This window comes from Sander lucioperca, chromosome 24 (assembly GCF_008315115.2).
Source record: "Sander lucioperca isolate FBNREF2018 chromosome 24, SLUC_FBN_1.2, whole genome shotgun sequence".
NCBI lineage: Eukaryota > Metazoa > Chordata > Actinopteri > Perciformes > Percidae > Sander > Sander lucioperca.
The window spans coordinates 7388205-7413558 of record NC_050196.1 but is presented as its reverse complement, the minus strand read 5'-3'; the positions used below and the strand labels follow the sequence as shown (position 1 = coordinate 7413558).

At 39.6% G+C, this 25354-nt stretch overlaps 1 protein-coding gene across 15 annotated transcripts in view; it reads right to left on the bottom strand.

Annotated features, from left to right (window-relative positions):
• Window positions 1–25354, bottom strand: part of tns1a (tensin 1a) — a 99675-nt gene that overhangs the window by 20732 nt on the left and 53589 nt on the right. For 10 of the 15 annotated variants that reach the window (XM_031292337.2, XM_031292332.2, XM_031292333.2 and 7 more), the window contains 13 exons: window positions 25215–25256; window positions 20446–20495; window positions 18957–19128; window positions 18770–18820; window positions 17966–18088; window positions 16202–16266; window positions 15218–15301; window positions 11604–11716; window positions 11453–11513; window positions 11268–11343; window positions 11039–11183; window positions 10331–10396; window positions 10037–10162 (listed from right to left, as the gene is read on the bottom strand). In XM_031292337.2, coding sequence (XP_031148197.1) covers window positions 10037–10162; window positions 10331–10396; window positions 11039–11183; window positions 11268–11343; window positions 11453–11513; window positions 11604–11716; window positions 15218–15301; window positions 16202–16266; window positions 17966–18088; window positions 18770–18820; window positions 18957–19106 — 1060 coding nt within the window. In that variant the 5' untranslated portion in view covers window positions 19107–19128; window positions 20446–20495; window positions 25215–25256. Of the gene's footprint in view, window positions 1–10036; window positions 10163–10330; window positions 10397–11038; window positions 11184–11267; window positions 11344–11452; window positions 11514–11603; window positions 11717–15217; window positions 15302–16201; window positions 16267–17965; window positions 18089–18769; window positions 18821–18956; window positions 19129–20445; window positions 20496–22462; window positions 22562–25214; window positions 25257–25354 lie in introns of those variants that run through there. The other 5 variants (XM_031292339.2, XM_031292329.2, XM_031292340.2 and 2 more) reach the window with 2 other exon arrangements.

Below are 25354 nucleotides of genomic sequence, written 5' to 3'. Positions count from 1 at the left end.
TTAAATACCTTCCTTGCTGTTTTCTCTCACTTACCAACGGGGGAGAAGAGGACTGTGAGTTTGGTGTAATCCTCTTGATTTAGTAAAGAACAGAAGTGCCAAACAATATTGGCTACGACAGGAACTTACAAAACGAGAGTTGCAAGGTCACAACCCTTACATTTGTACACATCGCATCGCACATACACGCATATTTTGTACAATGTGGCAGCAGAAATGACTAGAGTTGAAAGAGTTTGTCTTTTAGCTCAGATGACCAAAAGATGAGCAGTTTGACTGCAAAAATCTAACCTTCCAGGGAGCCAGCGATTTATTTCCGATGACTATGATCTTCCCGAGATAAGGAGGATCAATCGTTTAAGACAACATGTTTGAGTACTCTCTAAAGTGCTTAAAAAATTGGAGATTTGAACATCTATATTTCCATGACAACGGGGAAAACTCCATCTGCTGGGGAGGATTGTGTGCTATGACCAAAAGCTCCATAACAGATACTGAGTAGGTCTTTTTTTGACCTTGCATTAAAATATGAACAGTGTGATCCAGGTATGTCCGACATACCAAAAATATATGACACTGCATCACCTGCGGTAAATTAGCATCAATGTCAGAGAGCTTCAGATCTGAGTAGCAGACCTCCAGTCTAGTATTAAATCCAGTGACTGGCACACAAGCAAGAATCTCTCCATCTGAATAGAACAAATATCTTTCTTCTGGTGTCAATGAATAGCTGCAGCAGACCCCAAATTAGATCGGTTGAGTCACCAAGGCTTGGCTAACACAAATAGCTAACAACTTATTTCCTACTGCGGTAAACGAGTGTAACCTGCCTTTCTCGCTGCTTCAAAGGACAAAGCCATGTTTACCACTACTCATTTATATAGTCAATTAAATTCAAATCAGGTTCAACTTAACAATTTCCCTGAGGGGATTAATAAAGTATTCTGATCCTGAAGAAGTATTTGTACATAAAGTACTAAGAAAAAAAACTTTTTTGACTTTAAAATATGTTAAACTTGTCTGTCTTTCTCTCTCACAAACACAAACACCTGTCCATTCTCTTGTAAAAGTGCCATAAGCATTACTCATACAGAGCTGTACACACACACACACACACACACACACACACACCACCTGCCTCTTGGCTGTATTCTCTTAAGTGTTCGCTTGAGTGTCTCATTGCCACATCGCAGCCTTGAAGGCCATTAAAAAGCCATTTAAACATCTGTGGCCAATGGTTTATTATAAATAGACAATGTGCTACAACCACTGTTATTGTTGTTTCAAATGCACCAGCTGGGATGTGGATTATATACATTGTTAATACATTTCAGATTAACAGCCCCATGGTGATTGAGGCGGCACATTTGTCAACACTACTATAAAGCAATGAGCACATGGCTGGTAGGCCATTTTGGTGCCGGACACTGTTGCGGAATGTGTTTCATGCACACATATCAATGCCTGGGTTTTTGATGTATAAACCTGTGTCAGTTTAGCACTGAGTGTGAAGCCAGAAGTGGGACAAAAATCATTACCCTCATGGAAGAAAAGCATGAATGCCAGGGTTGAAATGTTAATGGTTTTGCTTCCTAAAACCATCAGAATCCTTTGATTGTACAGGTTTAACTAACTAAATTTACTTTACAATTATAGTGATTTATTTTAACTTAATTTAACTCAGGAGATCATACTAGCCTTCTTCACATATTGCATTCAGTTTAGTTTTAATACCTAAAGTACCTTAAGTACCTAAAGTCCAAAAGACCAAAAGAAGTGTTGATTTCCTAAGATCTATTGAAGAGGTTCCTCAGGGCTCTGTTCTAGGACCACTTCTAGTTCCAAACAATCATAGATTGGATATTTCCAAGAATTAAGCATTCACTATTATGCAAAATGTCATATGCAAAAACATATTAATGTATAGGCTAGGGAAAACAGAACTGGCACCACAATATGCACCACCAACTATTTTAAAAGGGTTTTGGGGTGGATTCTTTCTTTGGATTCTCTTATTAGCTGCTTTACAAGTTTCCAGGGATGGTGGAAACTTAAAGATGGGCTTGACACTCTTATAGGAGACAAAATGACCTTATAAAAAGGACCAAACCCATTTTTACAAAGCAGAGACACATAAATATAGAAACACACCTAACTTTTACACACATAATTAAACGATTCCATGGTGGGTGTCTTGTCCACTTAGGTAAGAGGATATAGTGTATGATTTCATGTATGTTTAGAAATGCATATGCATGCATAAAGACATCTAGAGTAAGAGCTATTTGTGGGAAGATGACCTGTGCTAGAATGGTCTTTATGGATTTGTCAGGTCTATGGGTTATTAGGAAACTGGGTGTGCATGTGTGAGAGCAGTAAAACTGGGCGGATGGAAAGAGGACCAGGATGGCAAAGTGCATTAGAGGACAAAAAAATAACGAAACAATACTACACTTACACTTCGAAGAGCTGGACAAAAGTGGTGGTGCAAAAAATTGTCCATCTAAGATAGTAGTCAGTTTAGTCAAATTATACAGATTAATAAAGAAATTGATCATTAAATCAAGATTGTTTTTATAAAAAGCAGTGGAAAGGAGATAAAGTAACATATTTTAAAAATGTATTGGATTTAGAACTTCTTGGGATGTTTTTTCTTGCTCAGCAGTTGGTCATCCTTGCTCACTTGATTTATGAAAAAGTTCAAAATCTCAGTTACCTAAACTGGTATTGTTATTATAATTGAATTGACATTTCCATTTCTGGTTATACTTTGACTCTAGATTACTCACACAATATTTTTTTTTAAATCTCAAGAAAAAAGGTTTAAACTGTCAGTAGTTCCAGAAAAGATTAAATAGCTTAAGATGGATATGTTTTTTTTCCAGTGTGACCAAAGTAACTTTATTTTGTTGTAGCTGTGTGTTTTAAAGATCTAAATTGCCCCTTTTTAGTCAGTTGCCGAGTGTTACAGGTACATTTATAAACAATGACATGCCGTGGCAGGCATGTACACGCAACAACATCTACACACACAGAGTTGTCAGCGAGCCATCAGGTATCTCTCAGCACGATGTGACATTCACCTTCAAAGCTTTCATATCACTGTGACGACGTCCAGTCTGCATGCCAGCAGTGGGTGACTGGGTTTGACTGACAACCGACTGACTTGTTTTAAAGACCTGTGTGTGTGTGTGTGTGTGTGTGTGTGTGAGACATGAGGAGACAAAAAACATCCGTGTTAAGCCATTTATTCCTGTGTTTGTGTCGTAAAATCTTCCTTTTCTTAAGGGGAGAGATCAGCCTTTTACTAACTTCTTCAAAGATATTTACACGAGTTCAGAAAAGAAATATGTTTAGGCTGCATATGGGGCATTGAGGTTGTTGCAGCAGAGCATGAGAGAGAAAAAGCTACACCCTACCAAGGGATGATGTGACAGTGCATCAGTGAAAAAGGTGTCATGGTTGGTGTATCAGTGACTGGCACAAGGAAAACTGTCGCAGTTTTATATTCGCCATGTCTGCCTCTCAGTCCCATCTATCACCCGGTGTCCAGCTGTCACAGTTTGGGGTAACGTGACGTGACTGTATCAGTATCTGTCTCCACGATTGCTTTCAGGTTGATGTCATCCATTCATCCGCCTGTCATAAAAAAAACTATCTGTCTGACTGTCTGTATATCGGAGTGACAACCAGCTGCACTCCACGTCTGATTCCTATCGACTATTTTCTCTTTTCGCAAGAAAGGAAATGTCAGATCCAGCAGCCGATTGGGATTTTTAGCTGGGTTGATTTGGTTGGTTAAACCTGAAGGAGCCACATATACTGTCTAAGTGAAGTTAGAATTACTGTACGGATGGGGGACAAGCAGTAGCTAATGTTGTGTGGTATAGTAGTGATAACAAACTTAAATGATTATTGATGAAGAAATATTATGCATTGATGTTCTCATTTACTGTATATTTTGAACTGACTTTCAAATTCTCAATTCCTTTCTATCAGTTTAAAAAGGTTAAAGGTACCCTGTGGAGTTTTTGACTATTAGTAGCGCTATGGAGCAATGTCTTTATGAGTGCTTCCTCAGCAGATGCACTATTCCACTGATCCACAGTTAGTGGTGGTAATGTGCAAAGAAATTTAGCAATGCGCCAACATAAGCAAGGTGACGAAGGCTGCAAACAATGCATGTAAACATTGCAAGATTTAAAATATTAAAGGAGGAAGAAAAAAAACATTCAACCTCCAAGGATACACCGATGTGTTTTGCTGAGTAACACTAAATATAACTTGTCTTTGTTAACAAGAAAATTCCATGGGGCACCTTTAAACTTAACCAGTGTGCCTTGCTCACATCCGCTCCTCTCAAAAGGGGTCAAGTTAGCATCTTTGCATATCAACAAGAACAAAATTTACTGCCAGTGTGTCCTAACAGGATCACGTCCAACAGGATCACGTTAATTCGCGTGCCTGCATGTCTCCCTCTGTACGTCTTGCTGTCTCCTGACTGGCGGCTTGGTTTTCTGTGCATCTGTCCATCCATCAGTCTTTCACTCAAGAGGGTCAGTAGCTGTCATAAAACTGCATGTGCCTGCTGTCTACCTAGACTTGGTCAGTCATCTCTGTCTTTTTGAGAGCTTTGGCGTGCCATGTTCTACTCTCAGAGACATAAAGCTTCTACCTATTGTAAGCGCTGTACAAGTACAGTAACAATCTAAAGCACTTCTAAAGATTGGAATTTCTGTAATGATAACAAATGTGGGTTTATAATGGATAAAGTTAAAATGTGCAATTTAAAATACAAAACCATTAGTTTAGAAAGCAGCTGTACGCCAACCTCAGGCAAACATATTTTGTATTTTCTGTATTTTGACAGAGACACTCTGAAATTACAAATGAGGCTGAGTTAACTAAAATCAATAACATGCAAATAGAAAAAGACAGACAGAGAGAATAGACAGAGAGAAAGCCATATGCAGACATCTAGACAGTCTCAGACAGTAGGAGAAAGGAGGAATTAAGAGATGAGGACTGGCTCAGCAGGGTTTCCAGGGCTAGGATTTGAACCTGCTGCTATAGCTCACTGTGCTGTCAACAAGAGGTCTAACTAGAAGCATTATGTGCTCATGCAAGACACACACAGGGTGCTTTTAAAATACCTGCCACTTTTAAAGCATTCCTTAAAACACAACTGCACTAGGTTTGATACCAAGTGTAAACAGTATAATAAATGTTTATATATGCATGTGGCAAAGTCGTGAACATGTCTTTATGGCAATGAGGGCTGGACGTAAAATCAGTAACGTGGTTTACCTTAAAAGAAAAACCCACAATACAAATGATGTCATTTAAATGCTTGAAAGTAGAGTAAATATTTTGTCAACTTAAATCATTTGTACCTGTAGACGCCCCTTTTTTCAAGGATATCTCATATTCTGGAGTGTTAACTTTCCTTAGGAAAACTTTAAATACTGAACATCTTACATGCATTGTATCCCAGTCCAAGCTCTCTGGAGCTTACACAAAGTTACCAACCAAGGTCCCTAATAGTTCTGGTATACCCAAATTGCAGCTCACTCATAAAATGTTCCACACACAAATTGCTCGCTCCATGACTCATTTTATACCATATAGGTGCCAAACACACAGGATGCAACGGTGTTGACATGGAAACGCTATAAACAGACAAACAGACTCTAGTGTCTATGGACCAAATGAACAAAAAGTTGTATTCTTATCAATTTGTTTGGGCGAAAGAGTGAGGAGATGACGTTTTAGGAGGCAAAACCTGCAATATTTTGCCAAGAAACCCAAATAACACACATTTTGCAATTTCTTTTTAGCATGATTTGATAATATTTGATTTCACAGTACGTTACAGGCCGTTACACATGGTCATTTGAACTCGACAGAAGTTTCTAATTTGTAAAGAAAGTTGCTAGTGGTAATTCCAAGACCTTACAGTACTACTCACCAATCAATGCTGCTCTCCGTCTCTCCTCAGTTTTACTTCATTCCTTAATCTCGTCTTCTTTTTCCTTTCTCCTTTATTCAAACTTCAGCAAAAACAAAAAAAATAACTTCACTCGCTTTGAACCTTTGGCAAATCTTTGCAAACGTCTTGTCTTCTCTGCTTCTCTCTGCCTCTCCGAGCCTGTCTCTCTATCTCTGTCTCTGTGTCTGTCTCTATCTAGCTATTCCAGACATGTTTCAGGGCTCAGCCCCAGCCAAATATGGGAGGAGGGCGGCAAACAAGGAAGACAGCCTGTGCTGTCACTGGGTCTGCTGCCCTACTGTACTGTACACCACACACACACATACACACACACACACACACTGGAACACACAAACTTATTATTCGCCTGTGGCAAGACACTATATGTTTAGTGGTTATTCTCATTTTGCAGAACCCAGAGGATCATTATATTCCTAGAACCAATTAGTGGTCATTTGCTGTTGTGCTAGTACTTTATCCATGGCTTTTGTTAAAATTAGAAACATATGAAACATCCACTTGATACAGTAAATATGCTGCATAAAGCAATTGTAATCATCAGCATACAATATTAGTTTCAAACGTACATAAACAAATTTCCTCGTAGTAGTGGAGTCGCTCTTTGGCTGCTCAGTGGCCCTAACGGTGGCCTTCTGACTGGTTTGACCCCCTGGGTCGACAGCTGCCACCACACCACAGGGCTATTAGTGGAGCAAAGGCAAGCCGACAAACACAAGGTGCACACACACACACACACACACACACACACACACACACACACACACACACACACACACACACACACACACACACACTTAACATACCGCATCAAAAACTGCAACAATAAAAAAAAAAAAAACATACAAACACACAACATTTACAGGCATACACAGACGCCTATGCATGCCAACATAGTTCCAAAATACCTTAACACACTTTTTACACACCACCACGATTAACAACTGCTTAAGTGCAACACTCGCCACAAATATCTTCTGTTAAAGACAGCTACGTAAGGACGCCTCTCCTCACGCTCCCCATGACTGTGTGAAATGCACACAACTCTAAGCTGCCTAATCCTGCAGACCTTTTAGGACACCCATCTTTCGTTGACTCCTCTCAACTGGATATCCAAGGTTGCTGGTTAAAAATGGCGTCTGGGCGAGTTAGCTGGGCCCCACCTGCATTCGGACATCAACGCCTGAGGATGAAACGCACGTTTAACACCCGGACAAATAAGCAAGTCTGGATTCACCAAATGATACCCGATGAGTGATTAGTGTCCACTGTGCTGCAGCGTGTAACTATAGGCCATTCTAGTCATGTCAGTGTTATTCGTGTGGCATCAGTGTATGTGGTGACCTGGGTTTGCCAACTTAAAATGTGTATTAACATTCTCTTCTACTCCTTTTTCCGACTTAAAAATAGAACTGCAAAGTCTTTTTTGTCAAAATTTAAATGCTGTTCATAGAGCTTTTTAAAGTGTAATTTAGTTAAATCTCTTTTTTTTGGCTTTGTGTCATCTCAGTGTTGCATCTTCCAAAAACAAAGCAAGACCTCCTCCATTCCCTGTCTGTTCAGTCCTTGTAAAAACTCTGAACATTCAGATTCTCGCATCCAAGTGTAAGAGTGAAGTGCTGCAATTAGAGAAATGAATAGACTGGCCGAGAGGTTTTTCTGCTGAGTGCTGAAAACGCTGTCACCCATTCAATTAGGCTCAAACTTGCAATCCTGGCATTTCCCACTGACCTTCTCGCAACACAGCAATTACCGCACCGGTTCTCTGGGGATGTTCATAAAAATGAAATGGGTCTTTGAGAAGCTGTAAAAAAAAAAAAAAAATCCCATATATAAAAGTGGATGCAGCACTACAATGGCTGCCAAGTCATGACTCAACTGAGTGTGAGTACATCCTCCGGTTTTCTCAGATTAACAGCAATAATCATGAATCTCATCATCACTGAGACTGTCAGTTATGGCCAGGTCTTGTATAAAGTACTTGAAAGCAGTTCTTGAGTAAAGGTACAAGTATCTTACCAGAAAATGACTTTGGTAGAAGTAAAGGTCACCTTTCAGAATATTACTAAATTAAAAGTCTTAAATAATCTGGTATTTACTGTACTTAATTATGAAAAGCAATTTTATGATATTAAATGTACTTAATTAGAAGTAAAAGTAAAAAAAAAAAAAACTTTGATTCTGAACTTTATTGTGGCTTCCTTATAGTAAAGCATAATAGTCAGGGTTTCCACACCTTCTTAAACATCTAATTCAAAGTCTGACATCAACAAAGAGAAAAACAGAAACAGTACGGAAACATTTCTTGCAAGTAACGAAAATGCTTAGGGGGATATGTAGAGGAGTAAAAGTATAAATTGTTATTTAGGATATGTAGAGGAGTAAAAGTATACATTGTTATTTAGGATATGTAGTGGAGTAGAAGTATACATGTTATTTAGGATATGTAGTGGAGTAGAAGTATACATGTTATTTAGGATATGTAGTGGAGTAAACGTATACATGTTATTTAGGATATGTAGTGGAGTAAACGTATACATGTTATTTAGGATATGTAGTGGAGTAAACGTATACATGTTATTTAGGATATGTAGTGGAGTAAACGTATACATGTTATTTAGGATATGTAGTGGAGTAGAAGTATACATGTTATTTAGGATATGTAGTGGAGTAAACGTATACATGTTATTTAGGATATGTAGTGGAGTAAAAGTGAAAGTTTCCAGAAATACAAATAACGACATAAAGTACAGATACGTGACAATTAGTAGTACAATAACAAAGTATTTGTACTTCGTTACATTACAACACTGGTTAAGGCCACACATGGGATGGAACCTAAATATGTTATGATACTATGAATGTGAGGTATTGAGGTATATGGCATTTTGTGCAATGATTCGTCTAAGGATGACTAAATAGGTAGGAAGGTGTACATGATACAGGGTGACCAAATTTCTAATTTCCCAACTCCTGGTACAGAAGCAAAAGCTGGAAGTGGATGGAAGTGGGTTTGGACACTTGTGGGACTTGAGGTTAGTGGTGTTTCAGGTTACAACCCCCCCCGCCCCCCGGGAAGTGGGCAGCCACTGGCAGGGCGACTGACGCCCCCCCTATTTCTGCAGCGGCTATTTAAAGGACTAATTGACAGACTGGGGTTTAGGAGGGTGAGGGGTCTGCTTGGGCAGCTCAGATAAGAGGGGTTTAGAGGAGGAGAGGTGGGTAAGGAGTAGAAAGACACAGGATCTTCTCTTCAGTAGAGAGCGGAGTGCATCAAAGCCTGAGATCTTGATCTGTGGCAGTGACTAAGGTATTTGGTTCATGTGCACTGAGTTTTAAGTGTGGCTCCGAAACTTGTATTTGAAATGGGCAAAACTGAATTTGTAAATCAGTTTCAGAGTTTGAAACAAAAAGACTATTATTCAGTGTGCAAACTGTAACGGCTCTGTGTTCCCTTTTACTATATGAGTTCCTCCTCTGAGATTCTTTTTTTTTCTTCATTTATCATTTATGGAGAATCACGTAGTAGCTGCAGTTTTCACAATCATTTTTGGATTGAAACCTTGACAGAGTGACCCATATTTTCAGATTTTATAATATTAGAGCACAAACAGAACACGGGGTGTAACTCCACTTGAACTGCATATATAAAAATAGGCCTGTATTTGAATAGAAGAAAAAAAAATGGATCAAGAATTGAAATAAAATAAATGAAAAGAAAATTACAAAGTTACATGAAACCCAAATTGAAACAAAGGAAGGACTTGGAGTCTCATGGAGAAGGATATTAATTCCATTACAAAGATTTCATAAATGATATTATACCAGTCCTGTATAGATTGGGGGTCAGGTTTAAAACCACTTATTTGTCCTCCTCTAAGATTTTTAAGGAGAAAATCAAACCAAAGCAGCAATACCAGCTGTGCCATCATGTGAGTCTGGAAGTTTCTGTGGATGGAACTGTGGATGAGTGGAATCAATCCATCCATCAAACTCTGTGTGTGTGTGTGTGTGTGCGTGTGGACATACCGTGCTCGCCATCCACAGTGTCCTCACAGCGCTGGCTGAAGCTCTCGTACGAGTCCCAGCGGATCAGAGGGTCCTGGGTGTTGTAGTCCACAGAAACGCTCGGCCCGTTCTCCAGGTGGCCCAGGCCTGAGGAACACATGGCATGATGGGTAACGGAGTCCTCACACCAAATTAAAAATGCAAAAAAAAACAAAACTGAAATATCTATAAGGTGGGAATCAAATACTCCAAGAAAACTGATAAATTGAGAAGAAATGGTAATTGTCACAGACCCCTTAGTCAGAAATGGATTACCTTTGATTTTTTCTGGTCCATAAGAGAAAACAAACTCCACCTTCCCATATTCTGGGAACCTTTCATCTGTATAGAAACACACAGTATAAAAATGATTTTCTTTTTGCAAAACAACAAACATGAATGCACACAAACACAATATGTGGGTGAGGTATGATGCATGGAGCATTATAGTGAAACATACAACAAATTCCAAAAAAAAAACATTGACAATTACAGATCAGATGTCAAGAATTTCAATTTCAGTTTAGCAAATTAAAGGCTCATAGTTTTCAGTTGTTAGCTCAATAAAACAAATCTGGGAATTTATTTGTATTCATTTGAGTATTAAAAACAAGTGAAAACTATATAAAAAAATCAATAATGCTACTGGCTGATAGCCACATTCTGCTGTTTCTATGTTTATTCTAATTTTTAAATACTTCGAGCAACTCTGGTTTAGCCTGTTGCTTTTCTTCCATCATTTTATTCTTATTAAATGCTGAGCTGCCTTCACCACCAGAGGTTATGACCATAAAAATATGAGGAACAGTGTCCTCTTGCAGCAGGGAATACAAAGTAAACCAAAAAAAATCCCAGTGAAAACCAGTTTAAAACGCCTGCAGCAACAACTGAGAACAATTAGCCTTAATGTACTGTTCTGTGATTGGCAACGTTCGTATTTTCTTTGTGATCACCAAAACGTGTATACTGTAAAATCACACCCACCCGGAGAGCCGTTACCTTTGAAGGTCTCATCCAGCTCGTTTTTCCCAAACACCACCCCGAGGTCGTGGATGGCGCAGGTGTGGAACTGCACCCTGAACATCACATCTCTGGTGGAGTTTCTGAACCTCTTGTGGTAACACTTCAACTGCGTTGAGTAAGAAAGAAAACATCAATACGTTTATTGATGTATAGATCAGTATTAGTGTCGGTATTCTAATAAAAATGTTACCAGGATGTCTCCCTTTAGAAGAAGGCCGGGTTCAATAGTGATGCAGATACTGGTGTTGCTGTCTCCTTGCACATTGCTGTAATAATAACAATAAGAACATCTGATGTTACTGGATTCAATATAGGGTAAGCTTTGCCCTGGATTCAAACACAAACCACACCAAACGGGAATCAAATTGTACATACTATATTCCCGACGTATAGACTGGTTGCATTGCCTGGTAGATCTTCAGGAAAGGACGGCATCCTGTGAAGGGAAAATAAAGAATGTAAATTGAAACCAAGAAAACCAGCAAAAACAGTTCTTTCTGTTCATTTGGCAGAGGCAGAAGCTCACCTCCTTTGGATTCAAAGTTGGGTATGCCGTGCATGATAACGTGATGCAGGAACAGTGGCTTGTTGTTGATTTTTATGTGTCCGGAAAGAAGGCCGTTGAAGTATCGCACATACCTGCAAAGAAAGGAAAGTAAGCATTGAATCCAACGTCATGGAATACTGTTTTAAACATCAAGCTGTGTACAAACTCCGCACTATATACTACTGATTATACACCACACCAGTGGTTCTCAAACTTTTTTCAATAACGTACCCCTTTTGAATTGTTTCTTTAAGCCAAGTACCCCCTGACCAGCGCTTATCATTTTTGGTAGAAAAAAAGGTCTATATAAAGAGGAACAGTACTGCCCTGTCAGCGATAGATTTACTAAACAACAGCCTTGTAACTGAAAAAAAAACATTTAAATGCTGATGAGAAAAGGAGACAAAAACTGTAAAAAAAAAAAATAAAATAAAAAAAGACAAAACCTTGGAAAAAGATGGTAGAAAGAAGGAAGGAAGTAAGGCAAGAATAGGTCTAAAATAGTATCAAAAACTTCAGAAACAGTGACATAACTTTGAAAAAAGCGAGAAACTTGTAAAAAGTAGAAGGACAGTAGAAGGAAGGGAAGCAAGAATAGATCCAAAGAAGGCGACACAAATGTCACATTTTTGGTAGGAAAAAAAAAAAAAGTCTACATAAAGAGGAACAATGTTCTGGACAACAGCCTTGTAACTATTAAACATTTTGTTAAATAGCTCACGTATCCCCTGCAGTCCTCCAAAGTACCCCTAGGGGTACACGTACTCCCATTTGAGAAGCACTGCACTACACTATCAATAATGACTACTACTACTACTACTACTACTACATTGTCTTAAACAGCTATCCCACCTCTAAGCATGTCAGGACCTTCTAGCTAGATTAGAAACCAAATCCAAACACCCTCATCCTGTGTGGTTCAACCTTAACAGCTCCCACAGCCCAGCCAGAAGTGAATCCCACTCTGACTATAAAACAACCTTTATCCACTACGGGAAATGTCAGAGTGAATTGGTGTGTACAGAAGCCAGTCGGGGGTCTGTTGAGTTGGTGTGGTCTGGTTGTTAATGATGATAACGACAATGGTACCAAACGTGACCGTGACCGTGGGGGTCGCCACATGCAAACGCCCCCCCCTCCCCACCCCCACCCCCCCTTGCTCTGCTGTCAGTGGCCAGATGGTTTCGCCTCTGTTAAATTCAATTAGACTAAACAGGAATGCCACGAGAGCAGTGTTGTGCACGTGTGTGTGTGTGTGTGTGTGTGTGTGTGTGTGTGTGTGTGTGTGTGTGTGTGTGATATGAGAAGTGATCATGTTCGGTGTTTTATCAATGATTTTGCACAAAACCTTTTGAAATGTCAACAAACTGTACACATGCACAATAACCGGACAAAAAATACAGCCGAGGGAATGGTTTATTGTATGAATTTCAGGCTAGTGGTTCTGCTCAAAATCAAACCATGTTCCTTCTGTCAACAGAGTGTGTTGCTAATATATCTTTCGCATCACTGCCGATTTCCCACACTGTCAAAGTCCCTTTCTATCTGACCAATGATCAGTCTGTGGATGCTGTTCTTTTAATAATATTGTGATTCTGTTGCTCAATCTTTCAAAGCAACCAGCGGCATTTAGACTCTGGGAAATCCTGTCCATATAAGTGTGACATTGTCGAGAAGTCATTATAAAAGTTGACACTATTCTAACTTTTATGTGGCATAAAAACAATGCCAGGAAACACGTTGTTGCGTCATGAAATGACTTATTATATGTTCCTCAAATTTCTCTTCAGGTTTTCTTGGGAGCAACTTTAAAATGCACTTAAAATCGACTGGCACATAAGAGGCAGCCTATCCTCTCAGAAAGGGCTCAGTTTGTTTTGCTGTAACATTTTAACATTTCACAACCAACATGGTAGTCAGTTAATGAGACTAAAATGCTACATGTAACACCTTAAAGGTCCAATGTGTAGGAATTTCTCCCATCTAGCGTTGAGATCATATATCGCAATCAACTCTCTACAAAAAACTTGTAAACTTGTCTACATTACAGCTACGGTAGCCTTCACGCTTCAAAAAGCCGGTCTCTTGCTCTTTTCAATATCCTTTTTCTTTTTCTGGGAGAAGAAGAAGACTCCTGTTCCTGAAATTTGGATTTTGAATACGTGTGGTCCTCCATGTTTCCTTCTTCAAACTACGGGAAGCTACGATACCCATTAGCAGCATTAGCAGCACCTGTGAGTTTATCATGTGACAGCGAAAACGCGAAAGGCAGAGCAGTATGTCCTGTATGTCCCTTTAACGGCTAACATATTTTAAGATGGCGCATGAATATGGAGCGTCTACCCCAGTTCATGCGAATGCAAATGTAAAATTTCAAGCCAAAAAGGAATACTTGGAATTGATGGTGGTGGTAAATATTCATGAAAAAGGACAAGTTTGTGAACGGGACTGGGTAATAAGGGGTAATAAAAACTAAATATGTTACACACTGGACCTTTAAATCCAAACTTTTACGAGCTTTTATAGCAGCAGTAGGTTGAGCTCATCTCCTACTCTTGATGTTAATGTCACACATTCCAGACCATAATACTCGCAGACTCCAGGGGCAGAGATAATTATATCCGAAGCAGGAAATAGCAGCGGGGCAGAGGGCAAGCCTATAGACCTGTTAGAGAATGGCTTGCTGCCTAATTCACAAGCTGAAATGAAGTGGTGCTAAGTCCCATGCTGTTTCCTCTTTCATTCTCTGTAACCTTTGTCCTGCTCATCTTTTCCAAGAAGAACTCCGATCAGGATTCCTCTCTCCGCAGGTGAAGAAGAGAGACGGTGAGGGGGGTCAAGCAGTTAACTGTCTAATAATGCAGAGGGGAGCTAATAATATGGCAGGAGCAGATTTATGAGTTAAGGGAGGATGTCTCAGCAAATACTCCCCCTAGAGGAAGCTGCATTCAAAATAACAAATAGTTTAGATACCTTTAAACCACTCTTGATTGGTTTGACCTGTTGTGGTTTGGAATTTACTCGACTGTTTTGCTCTTTATGCATGAGGAGGCCATTATCTCACAACAAGTGGAGATCAATTGGAGAAAAATATGCTCTGATATGCTGAGAGGACGGGAATGCACTGCCACCAAGCCCTGCTGCCTCCCCAGAGACACCAGTGGAATCTCTCAGACAGACAAGATAGATGGCTTCTCTCTGTTTACTCCCAATTATCCCAATTAAAACTAAACTGGAGATAAACCGAAAAAAGGAAAAGAATTTCCTCTTTAAAATGTTTCTAAAACAAAATATAAGAGATGGAGTTAGGCAACGACACTGATCAGTCACTTTGTCTTGTTATACAGTTCTTGAATTGACCGTTTCGTTAAAAACCCCAGTGGTTGTCCAATTATAGCTTAGCAACCGTAACTAGTCAGGCGGGCCGCTCAAGCTTTAGATTTTGGGGCATGTTGAAGCAGTGTGCATGGGGCTGTAGTAAGAGCAATACTCCATATGTAAAGAGTTTGGTGGTTTCTCTTCGCTGTAGCAAAGTTCAGACTTATAAAGCTTCAAACAAGTGTCAGCAAACAGGAAGTGAGGTAACAACTGACCTTATCTGTGACGGCTGACCCACAGGAAGTGCTTTGTCCTCGTAGAAGCGCCTCATGGCAAACCTGTCCAACGCCTGGTCAGCACTGCACGACACAAAAATTAGACGGGCATCGTTATTGTTTGTCATACTGCAGAGTGCATTCTTTCGGAAGCCCTGCACATTTTTTCCCAAGTTTGAGATTTAGGAACATCCCCCCTGGCCTTCATCATTTATGAAGCAGCTTTAAATCCTCCTGGCTCCATCCCACCTATTAACATCTGGTTGCATTAAAGAATGATGACATTTTTTCGAGCGGTTCTTCTCACAGAGCCAGAAAAACAAGCTTGAGTGTTTTGCCATAATAATCACATCAGTTTTTAATTTTCAAGGCTGCTCGAGTCCCAAAACCTCGAGGGCTGACTGTGATTGATTGGTGCTCCTGTGCTTATAAAACCTTGAGAGGGGGAGATTCAGAAGGACCAAAATACTTAAATCATACATTAATATTGGCAGAGTACACTCTTCGCCTCTGCTGATCAATTTCTTCATTTAAAGGTGCAGTAGGTACGACTTATAAAACTAACTTTCTGTCATATTTGCTGAAATTGACCCGATGTTCCAGTAGAACTACATGAAGCAGGTAATTAAAAAAAAATAATGAGGCTCCTCTGGCACCACCTACAGCCTGTAGTGCGATTTTCAAAAATCCACAGCTCCCTGTTCAGATGCACCAATCAAGGCCAGGGGGGGTGTCTAACTGCGTGTCAATCACTGCTCATGCACACGCATTCATTCTCCCTTGTGGGGGCAGGGGCTTAGGAGACCGTTTTGGGCTTTAGTGGAAAGGGGGGAGGGACTGAGAAGTTGTTGATGTTCAATTTTTTTGGCTAAGTCCTGGATCTTCGCAATCCTACCTACAGCACCTTTAATCTGCAGCCAATAACAATGTAATACTGAATCTGAAGTTGATGGATGTGTCTACTGATCGTGACATGTTTGATACCTTGCGGATATGCTGCTGTAGTGCATGTACGCAGCCACCACCACCCCTGTTCGACCTCGGTTCCCCTGTGACACAAAACAGAAACAACAAGACTTCAAGTTTCAAGATGTACAATTGAAAAGCTTATTAGGAACAGGGATCATTTCAAAGGGATAAAAAAAAAAAAAAAAGAACTTGGTATTAATCATACAAAACAAAGGAACTACTAAATCCTCTGATGTGATGGAGTGGTCAGTAAGCTGCATGAATTATATTTTAAATCCGAAAGCTGGAAGCATAAATAAAGTGAAATAATGTTTGATCACTGCTTGTTTAAAGTGACTGGCCCGACTCTAAAAAGCAACAAGTCTGTTCCAAAGCAGAGAAGCTGGAAAAATGTTTTCCGTTCTGCCTTTTTTTCTGCTTCATCTGGACAGAATGTATAAATATTGTATAGTAGTGTATGTTTAAACAAGACAGAATGGACTGTATAACTAAAAGAATTGAATAGCTACAAGACTGTATGTTGATTTTAGAAGGTCAGCGGCCACACATGCATTTTTTCATATTATAGATGTATTTTTCATATTCAAAAGAATATTTTGGAACTACATTATAGTCTCCGCTGGTTTTCTTGCAACCTCTCGGTGACAAAGACTACAGGAAATCACTGCGGTTTTTGTAGAGATTAAACAAATTAAGTAAAGTGAGCTTTAGAGGTGCTGGTTAACAGATTTGGTATCTTTGGACGGAGCCAGGCTAGCTGTTTCCAGGCTTTATGCTAAGCTAACCTTATACTTGCTTGCTGCCGGCTCCATCTTCATATTGAATGGGGTATCAATCTTCTTTTCTAACTTGCAGCAAGAAAGTGAATAAGTGTATTTTCAAAAATGTTGAACTGTTTCTTTAAAGACCTCATATTATACTCATTTTCAGGTTCATAATTGTATTTAGAGGTTTTACCAGAACAGGTTTACATGGTTTCCTTTTCAAAAAACACCATATTTTTGTCAAACTGCACATTTCTGCAGCTCCTCTTTTCACCCTGTGTGTTGAGCTCTCTGTTTTTAGCTACAGAGTGAGACATCTCACTTCTATTCTCTATCTTTTTTGGGAGTCGTACATGCGCAGTACCTAGGTAAGGACTACTAGCCAGTCAGAAGCAGAGTAAAGCGAGTCTTGACAAGCACGCTAGTGTGATCCAAAACAAACCCACTTCAGCTGGTAACCTATGGCTTTGGCTCAGCCGTACATGTTGGAACCCGAGTCTGATCCCGAAACACAGGCAGATCAACCCGAACCAGCCTCACAACCTAGACTGGAGCAAGACGTTTCAGAGTGCTAAGTTATTTCAATGTTAACTAAATAGTTTTAATTCTGCACTGTCTCCTGGACGTGGTGATACAACTATCTGAACTCTTCGGGCCTCCGCTCTGACTAGCTTGGTTTGAGGGCGTGCCACACTAGCAGCTAGGCAAGCATTATAACGTTTGTTACAAAGTGACGCAAAGTGACGCAAAATGACGTGCGTTTGTCACGGGAGTAAAGGCTCGACCACAATGGAGCTGTTTGGAGCAGTTTGTGATCAGTGTTTTCTGTTGGAGATGGTAACTCCCCTTGGGGTGGACTTTGGGCTTTTTCACTTTGTAAACCTATTACATGCACACAAAAAAAGATATATAAGACAATTAAGGAAAGGGAAAAAGCCAAAAAGCATAATATGAGCACTTTAAGGATATCATTTTAAGCTGGGCATTCTTTGTGTACTGGTCATCCCTGCTTTACCTTGTTGTGCAGTACCACTACGTTCCGCGGGTCTCCATTGAGCCATGTGTCGATGGCCTTGCACATGCTGCAGATCTTGTCCAGCGCCGGTGCATGGTGATCCGGCCAGCCAAACTCCAGAACCTAAAGGTGATTATCAGGACCAAAAGAAGGGGTTCTTTTTTATTTTAGAGGTTTTTTTGTAGTGGCTCCTCGGCTCTGGAATAGCCTGCCAGAGGCCGTTAGACAGGCTAAGTCTGTTGACATTTTTAAGATGCAGCTTAAGACACACTTTTATTCACTGGCTTTTAATTTTAATTGTGTTCTTTCCTTCTATTTTATGTATGTGGGTGTGTATGTGTATGTATGCATATATATGTGTAGATACTTGTATATGTATGTATGTATGTATGTGTGTGTGTGTGTGTGTGTGTGTGTGTGTGTGTGTGTGTGTATGTATGTATGTATGTATGTATATGTATTATCTGTTAATGTGATTTCACAAGTTTTAATTTGTTTCTTAACTTGTTTCTACTTGAATAGTGTTGTATTTCCACTATATATATATATATATATATATATATATATATATATATATATATATATATATATATATATATATATATATATGTGTGTGTAAACAAACATATATATGTATATATATGTGCTTTATGCTTGTACATGTTTTTGTCTTTGTGACGCACTTTGGTGCAAACTTGTGCTATATAATGAAATAAACTCAAACTTAACTCCTCTCAAACATGAGGTCACTTGATAGCTTGTTTGCGTGTAACAAAGAGGATCCAGCTGCTGAGGTGTTTGTACCTTTGGGTTTAACTTTGACAAGTCACTCCTCCACTCGCTCAGGTTGAGAATCTGAAATCAGAAAGAGAACAAATATAAACACATTACAAGCAAAAACAACGTTTTTCATCCCTCAAAGAGCAATACACATCAGTCACATTTGTGACCAAGAATCAATTAGATTTTTTTATTTTTTTTTATTGCTTACCAGATAGTGCTCGCCATGTTTGGACCGCAGCATCGTCGCCACCTCTTTGAGGTTGGTGGTGTAGCTGCGTTCCTCGGCAGCAGCGGGGAAACAGACAGAGATGATCCTCTCTGTGATGTAGACCAGGTCCACCTCATAGCTCTCCTCCATGGCCTGAACCACACTCTGACTCCTGGAGAGGCAGAGGCAGTGAGAGGTGTTTATCTCTGTTTCTGTGGAGTGAAGGCTTTGAACTTTTTTACCACCTAAACATTTGCACAGCCACCCCAACTATTAACCCTTGTGTTGTCTTGACGTCGACCATGCAACTTTTTGTTTTTCTGGGTCGAAATTTGAAATTCAAACTTTTTTTTTTTCAACGTTTTGGGCAATTTTTTTTTGACATTTTTGTCACTTTTTTTTTTACAAGTTTTTTGTCATTTTTTCCAATGTTTTTGTTGATTTTTTTTCTGCGATTTTGTTTAGTCTTTCCCCCCCAACATTTTTAAGCTTTTTCTGACATTTTTGTCACTTTTTTCAACATTCTTTTATCGGTTATTTTTCAAATGCTATCAAATTGAATAAAACACCCAAATTCAATGAAAGTAGTAAACTGATCATTTATTTTACTTGTGAAGAGCCTTGTACGGAACCATCCACATTATTTTTTGGTTGATCAATTTGGTTGAAAGAAACCCAAATTTCTGATATAGAAACTTTTTGAAAATGGGTCAAATTTGACCCGAGGACAACAGGAGGGTTAAGGTTTATTCACTCATAACTGCATTCACATGTTTAGTGATTATCATCTTTACAAGGAATATATATATTTTTTACAGCTGCTCTGAAAACATTTACAGAACACTCCGATTTCTCTCGGGGACTAACGACAGAGTTCATCTCAAACATCCACTTGATGAAATCTAAACTCCAGCAGCTCACTCTTATATTTCTTGGAAATGATAAGATTCACAATCCTTCACCGAGTGTTGACATGACCTCTGATGATATTATGCAATCTATTTCACTGGCCAAACAGCGATCAGGTTTATTGGCCAGTGAGCATACAGTAAAGCCCCGCATTAGAAACAGCCATGCCTGAAGAATAACAGAGGTGGAATGATAATTTACATTCCTAGAAGAAAGGAGAAATATCCAGCACAAACAATCCTTTTTTGATGTTCCTCATAAAATAAAGTCGAGTTGAGGATCACAAGGGATTTAAGGGACTTACAACTTCACCAAGTTGCGGAATTTATTAGGAGTTAGGCTTTTTTTTTTTTTACATTTCTGAACAAAACTCTTCAAGATGTTGTAGATTCAAAGTAGGTTTTAAAACAGAACAAAGATGCATACTTTTTGGTTGAACTGGTAACGCTGGAGGGAAAATACACTTAATCTATTCTTCAATTATACCGTATACCTTCACCATTCCTACTGCTATTTTTTCCTGATGAAGTGTGTACATATGCGCATCTGCATACAATCATATAGCAATGCTGTGTCTTACCCAGACTGCTTTCGCCTTATCTCCACACTCTTGCAGGACCTTGTAGATCCCTGGAGAGAGAGAGACACACACACACACACACACACACACACACACACACACACACACAATACACACCACACATATATGCAGAGGGTGGGGGAGAGAGGGAGGGAGAGAGAAAATGAATCATAAGCAAACTCTGTCTGGTAATGATGAGGATGTTATTGAATTATAATATGACACAACCTATTAGGGAAAAGTCAGATCACAGAAGCAAAACTGAAAGATAGAGAGAGAAAAGAAGAGGACGAGGAACAAACAGAGAAGGTCAAGGAGGCGAAGAAGAATAAAGAGTAGGAGAAGCAGCAGAAGTAGAGGAGGAAGAAGGATAAGAACGAGAATAAAGCAAAGAAAAACATGACATGAAGTGAAGACAAGAGGACAGCAGAAAGGAGAAAGGGAAGAAGAAGAATGGAAGATGGTGAAGAAAAAGAAGTAAATGATTGAGAAGAAGCAGAAGTAAAAAAAAGATGAGGATGATGAAGAGGAAGAGGAAAAGAAGAATGGAAGATGGGAAAGAAAAGGAAAAAAGGAGGAGAGGGATAGGGAAAGGAGAAGAAGCAGGATAAAAAAGAGGCGAAAGGAAGAAAAGAGGATGATGAAGAGGAGAATAAGAAAGTGACTACATAGAGGACAAATGGTAGATGGAAAAGAAGAAAGAGAGGAGAATAAGGAGGAGAACAAAAGTAAACAGAAGAAGAACAAGAAGTGCAGTAAAAAAAAAGGGAAGAAGGAGAAGGGATTAAGGAGGGGAAGCAGACACAAAAATACGTCCAGTATGTGTTCCAGGAGTCAGGATTTCAGCACAGACTTTAATTGTCCTGCATTTAGTTATTTACTGAGAAAAGAGAGTGGAGGTCAGGCTGTTTTACTGTGACAGGACTGCGGAGGGAAAATGTTACTAAATATGCTGCACTGTCGAGGAATCGCTGCATAATAGATGCTAGGGTTGGCTCTTCCTCTTACTGTTTGTCGGCCCAAAGGAGAGCTTGTCTGTATGAGTCAGCTGCCACCGAGAAGATGAAGCCTTCCATAAAGATAGAATGACAGCTGGATTTATCTTCACAGACATCCTCTGTGACATCCTCTACTTTTCCCCCCCACAACGTCAGAAAGAGTGAGCGTTCAGCTTTGCATGGTCAAGTGGTTAAACAGAGAAATTGGCAAGAAGGGTCTCTAATCATGGTGCGAGGTTAAACACACAGCCCAAAGCTCTCCGTATTGCTGCCGGGCGGCTTCTCACAGATGAAGCTAATCCCACCCCCAAGAGCCAAAATGGGAAGCATAATTCTCCGTGATTTGACAGGAACCAGATGCTAGGCGGACCACGAACGCCGGTGTTTGCAAAATGAAACAGCCTGTTCGCATGGGGCTTCGGGGGGTGTTAAGCCGGTACATTTCACATCATAGGCACAATCTGTTATCTTGTAGCAACATGGGTGCACGAACACCTCTTGAAAGTTAATGCAGCATGTAAAGTGGAGTATACTATCTGTCCATTTGAAGTCACTTTCCACACAGCTAAAGGCTGGTTCTCATTGTCAAAACAAAATCCCATGAAATTCATCCACGGCTGAAAACTACTGCTACTTTGAGTATTAAATATAGACTTTATGCTATATGGAATAGACTAATGCTTTTTTGTTTTGGTTAATTTATGGGATTTGTTGACAATTAGAAAAAAATATAAAATAATGCCTTCAAAGAAATACAGACGACAAGCTCAAACGATAGGAATTTGTTGCACATTCATCGCATATATTTCATTAAAAACCAAAACAAATCACAAATCAATCTGCCAAGGAAGACCATGGGATATGATCAAAAGCTCCAGAACAGCTACTAATGGACCTTGTGAAAGATGTTTGTCCACTAAAAATCACACATTTTTAAGCAGGAGATAAGACTTTGCACACAAAAAACAACCTAAAAATGTTTTGCCGCATTTTGGACTTCTTGTGTGGGAGTGGCCTACCTTGCGGAACAGATACCCAGTGCTCCACCTCCAGGATGAACGCAGTAGTGCAAAACGCCTTCCAATGGAGCTGCCCAGAGGCATGGTTGTAGGTACTTCTCTAAGTTTTACTAATTTTATCATAAAATAAAAAAATAAAAACTATGGCTGTTTAGCTTATCACACTCAGTGCTAACGTGCTAAAAACAAAGAAGCTCCAGTTCCTCATGATAGAAGAAGATGCCGTAGACTTCGCTCTGTTTGTGCCAAACTTCATCAGCGATTACGTAATATATCATGATGCAGCTTCCTTCTCTCCTTTCCCTCTGGACTGTCTTCTCCCTACTTTCTCCTGCTTTCTCTCTTCCTCACGCCCACTTTGTGTTCTCGGCTACTACTCCTCCCTCGGCCTTCTCATCTCTCATTATGACTCCCCCCTGCTTCTCTTGTCTTGACTCCCTTTTTTCCCATGCGCTTGTGTACTGTATGTGTTTGACCTTAATTACCCTTAAGAATGTGGTGACTGAAGTGTTACCAAAGCATAGAATATGGAAAGAAAACAATATTTATTTTTCTGTTCTATCTTAATAGATCCTCTTCTGAGCCACAAACTGATTTAAAAAAATTAAAAAATCCCCATATTGCACTTGAATGACCAGGACTGGCCCCGGACTGACCCAATTATGGTAATGATGGGGCGTTTCGACCTAAAATCATAATGGATGAACATTTCATATGCACTTCCCCCCCTTCTGTTCGTATACTATGCACACACACACACAAAACTCTATATGACGATGATTCTTGGTTTGAGTATCAAGGCGAAAAGCAGGGATTCCAAGATGAGATATATATATATATATAAAGTTTCTTTTGAAATCCAGCCAGAAAGTATAGATTTTCTATTAAACTTGAAATGAAAGCAATCTAATATGATGGGACAACACAAGGCTTTGCTAAGACGTAACAATCACAACAGGATGACAAATCAGGATCGCAACCGAAATGTCTGGTTAAAGGGGCTATGTCTATACCCTTTACTCTCAAAACACCAATATGTCATTGTCAAATTGTTCAAGACAGCTTTCTATAATTACAGTTAAAAAACAAGAGCATGGTCAAGACAATTAGTAGCCTCTGTCTTCCTATTTTTAGAGCGAGCATTTCTCATAAACCCTGTTGCTTGCTGTTGCAATGAGCACATTGCTACTTGTGTCAACCCTTAATCCATTGTTTTGATGTTTTTGCATTTTATTAAAGAGCATGAACACAATATTACACCTCTTGTTGCAAGGAAAACGGCATATGTTTCCTGTTGATGGTTAACAATTACACAAATTACAAAATAGTATATTCTGAATATAAAACCCTGACTCCTTGTGCACTTGAAAGGTGGCCCAGGACGTTTTGTTATGTTGTGGTTAACAGTAGCTGTAGAAAGATTGGATTCACAGCTACTTATGGCAGCCAAAACATGCATACAAACTTATTAAACTATAACTAGATTAAATTAAAAAAGACATCATTCAGGTATCATCCATTCCCTGCTTGTCAGACTCATTTTCTCTCTCTCTAGACCATTTTCTTCCTTTCTCTTTCTCTGTGTGAAGTCACGGACTGAGAATTAATCCCCGCACAGACCGGTGTACACACAGACCAATCTGTGTTTATAATCTCACTCTGAATCACCGCCACAACTCCTGCTGCCGATCTAAACATTCAGGCGGCGTCTGACGCAAACGTTGACTTATCATCGTGACTCACCAAAGAGAGAAGAGAACAAAAATGGATGCACTGCTTTTATCTTTTGCATAAATGTTGCTTCTGGTTTCATGAGAAGGAGCCCCTTTTAATCTAAAAACATTTCAAACAAGCTAACAATGTCTTTGCCTTTGTGACTACGTGCTTGAATGATCTGTTTTCTTTCTGCTTTACTACTAATGGTTCTCTCCTCTCTTATTTTTCTGGAATCTTGCCTTCTTGGAAACCCACTGCCCATGCACACACCCTTCATGGTTTAGCAATGTCAAGCTAAACATGCATGCCTAGTCTCGGGCCAGGCCTTGGCAGCCATTTCTGGCACAGACGAGACACAATTTGCAGTAAACTGGCAGATGTCACGGCAGCTTTTCCCATTTTGTAAGGTATGTACCCAATATTTAAATACTTTAAAAATGTTCTTTTAGAGATTTGATTTACCGTGTCTGCCTATCATATTCCATATTTCATTTCTCTTCATGTCTCCTTCTTTGCCATTAACAGATTCCAATTCACGGTTGCTTTAATTTAAAGATGGGGTCGTCTTAATTTAAAGTCAGGTAAACTGTGTGATACCTGAGATTAAAAGAAGTCCAACTCATAGAGCAGCAACAGGAGCTCTGATTGGCTCGCTGGTATGTATTGCATGGTGCTGCCACCTTCTGCAGTGTGCAGGAACAGGTGGTGGGATTTGCCTGTTGGGTCAGAGCTTGACAGCCTTAAATATAATCAATTATAATAAATGTATCATTCATTAATTGAATATAATCAGACACAGAAACATTCTATAATTATTCCAGTGCAACACTCCGGACTCCATACTGTATATTGTACAAGAAAGATCACAGAAAAGTACACAGAAAAAGACACCACTGTATGTGTGAAAGGGTAGACACATACATGAGGATTGTTATTCCAGCACTTTGCTGCATAGCAATAACAGCATTTATGAATGAACAGCTTTTAAAGCATGTCTACTCGGCATTAACACTGATAAAGAAGAGGTGTTACTCACCGGTGTATCTACATGCTTTAATGGCAGCTGAGGAGTGGGAGGCTGGAGAGAAAAGCGAGACACAGTCAGTGGGTTAGTCTTTGTTTCTTTCACACCGAGGAAGAAACAATATAGTGAGAGAAAGGATGAGAAAGAGAGAG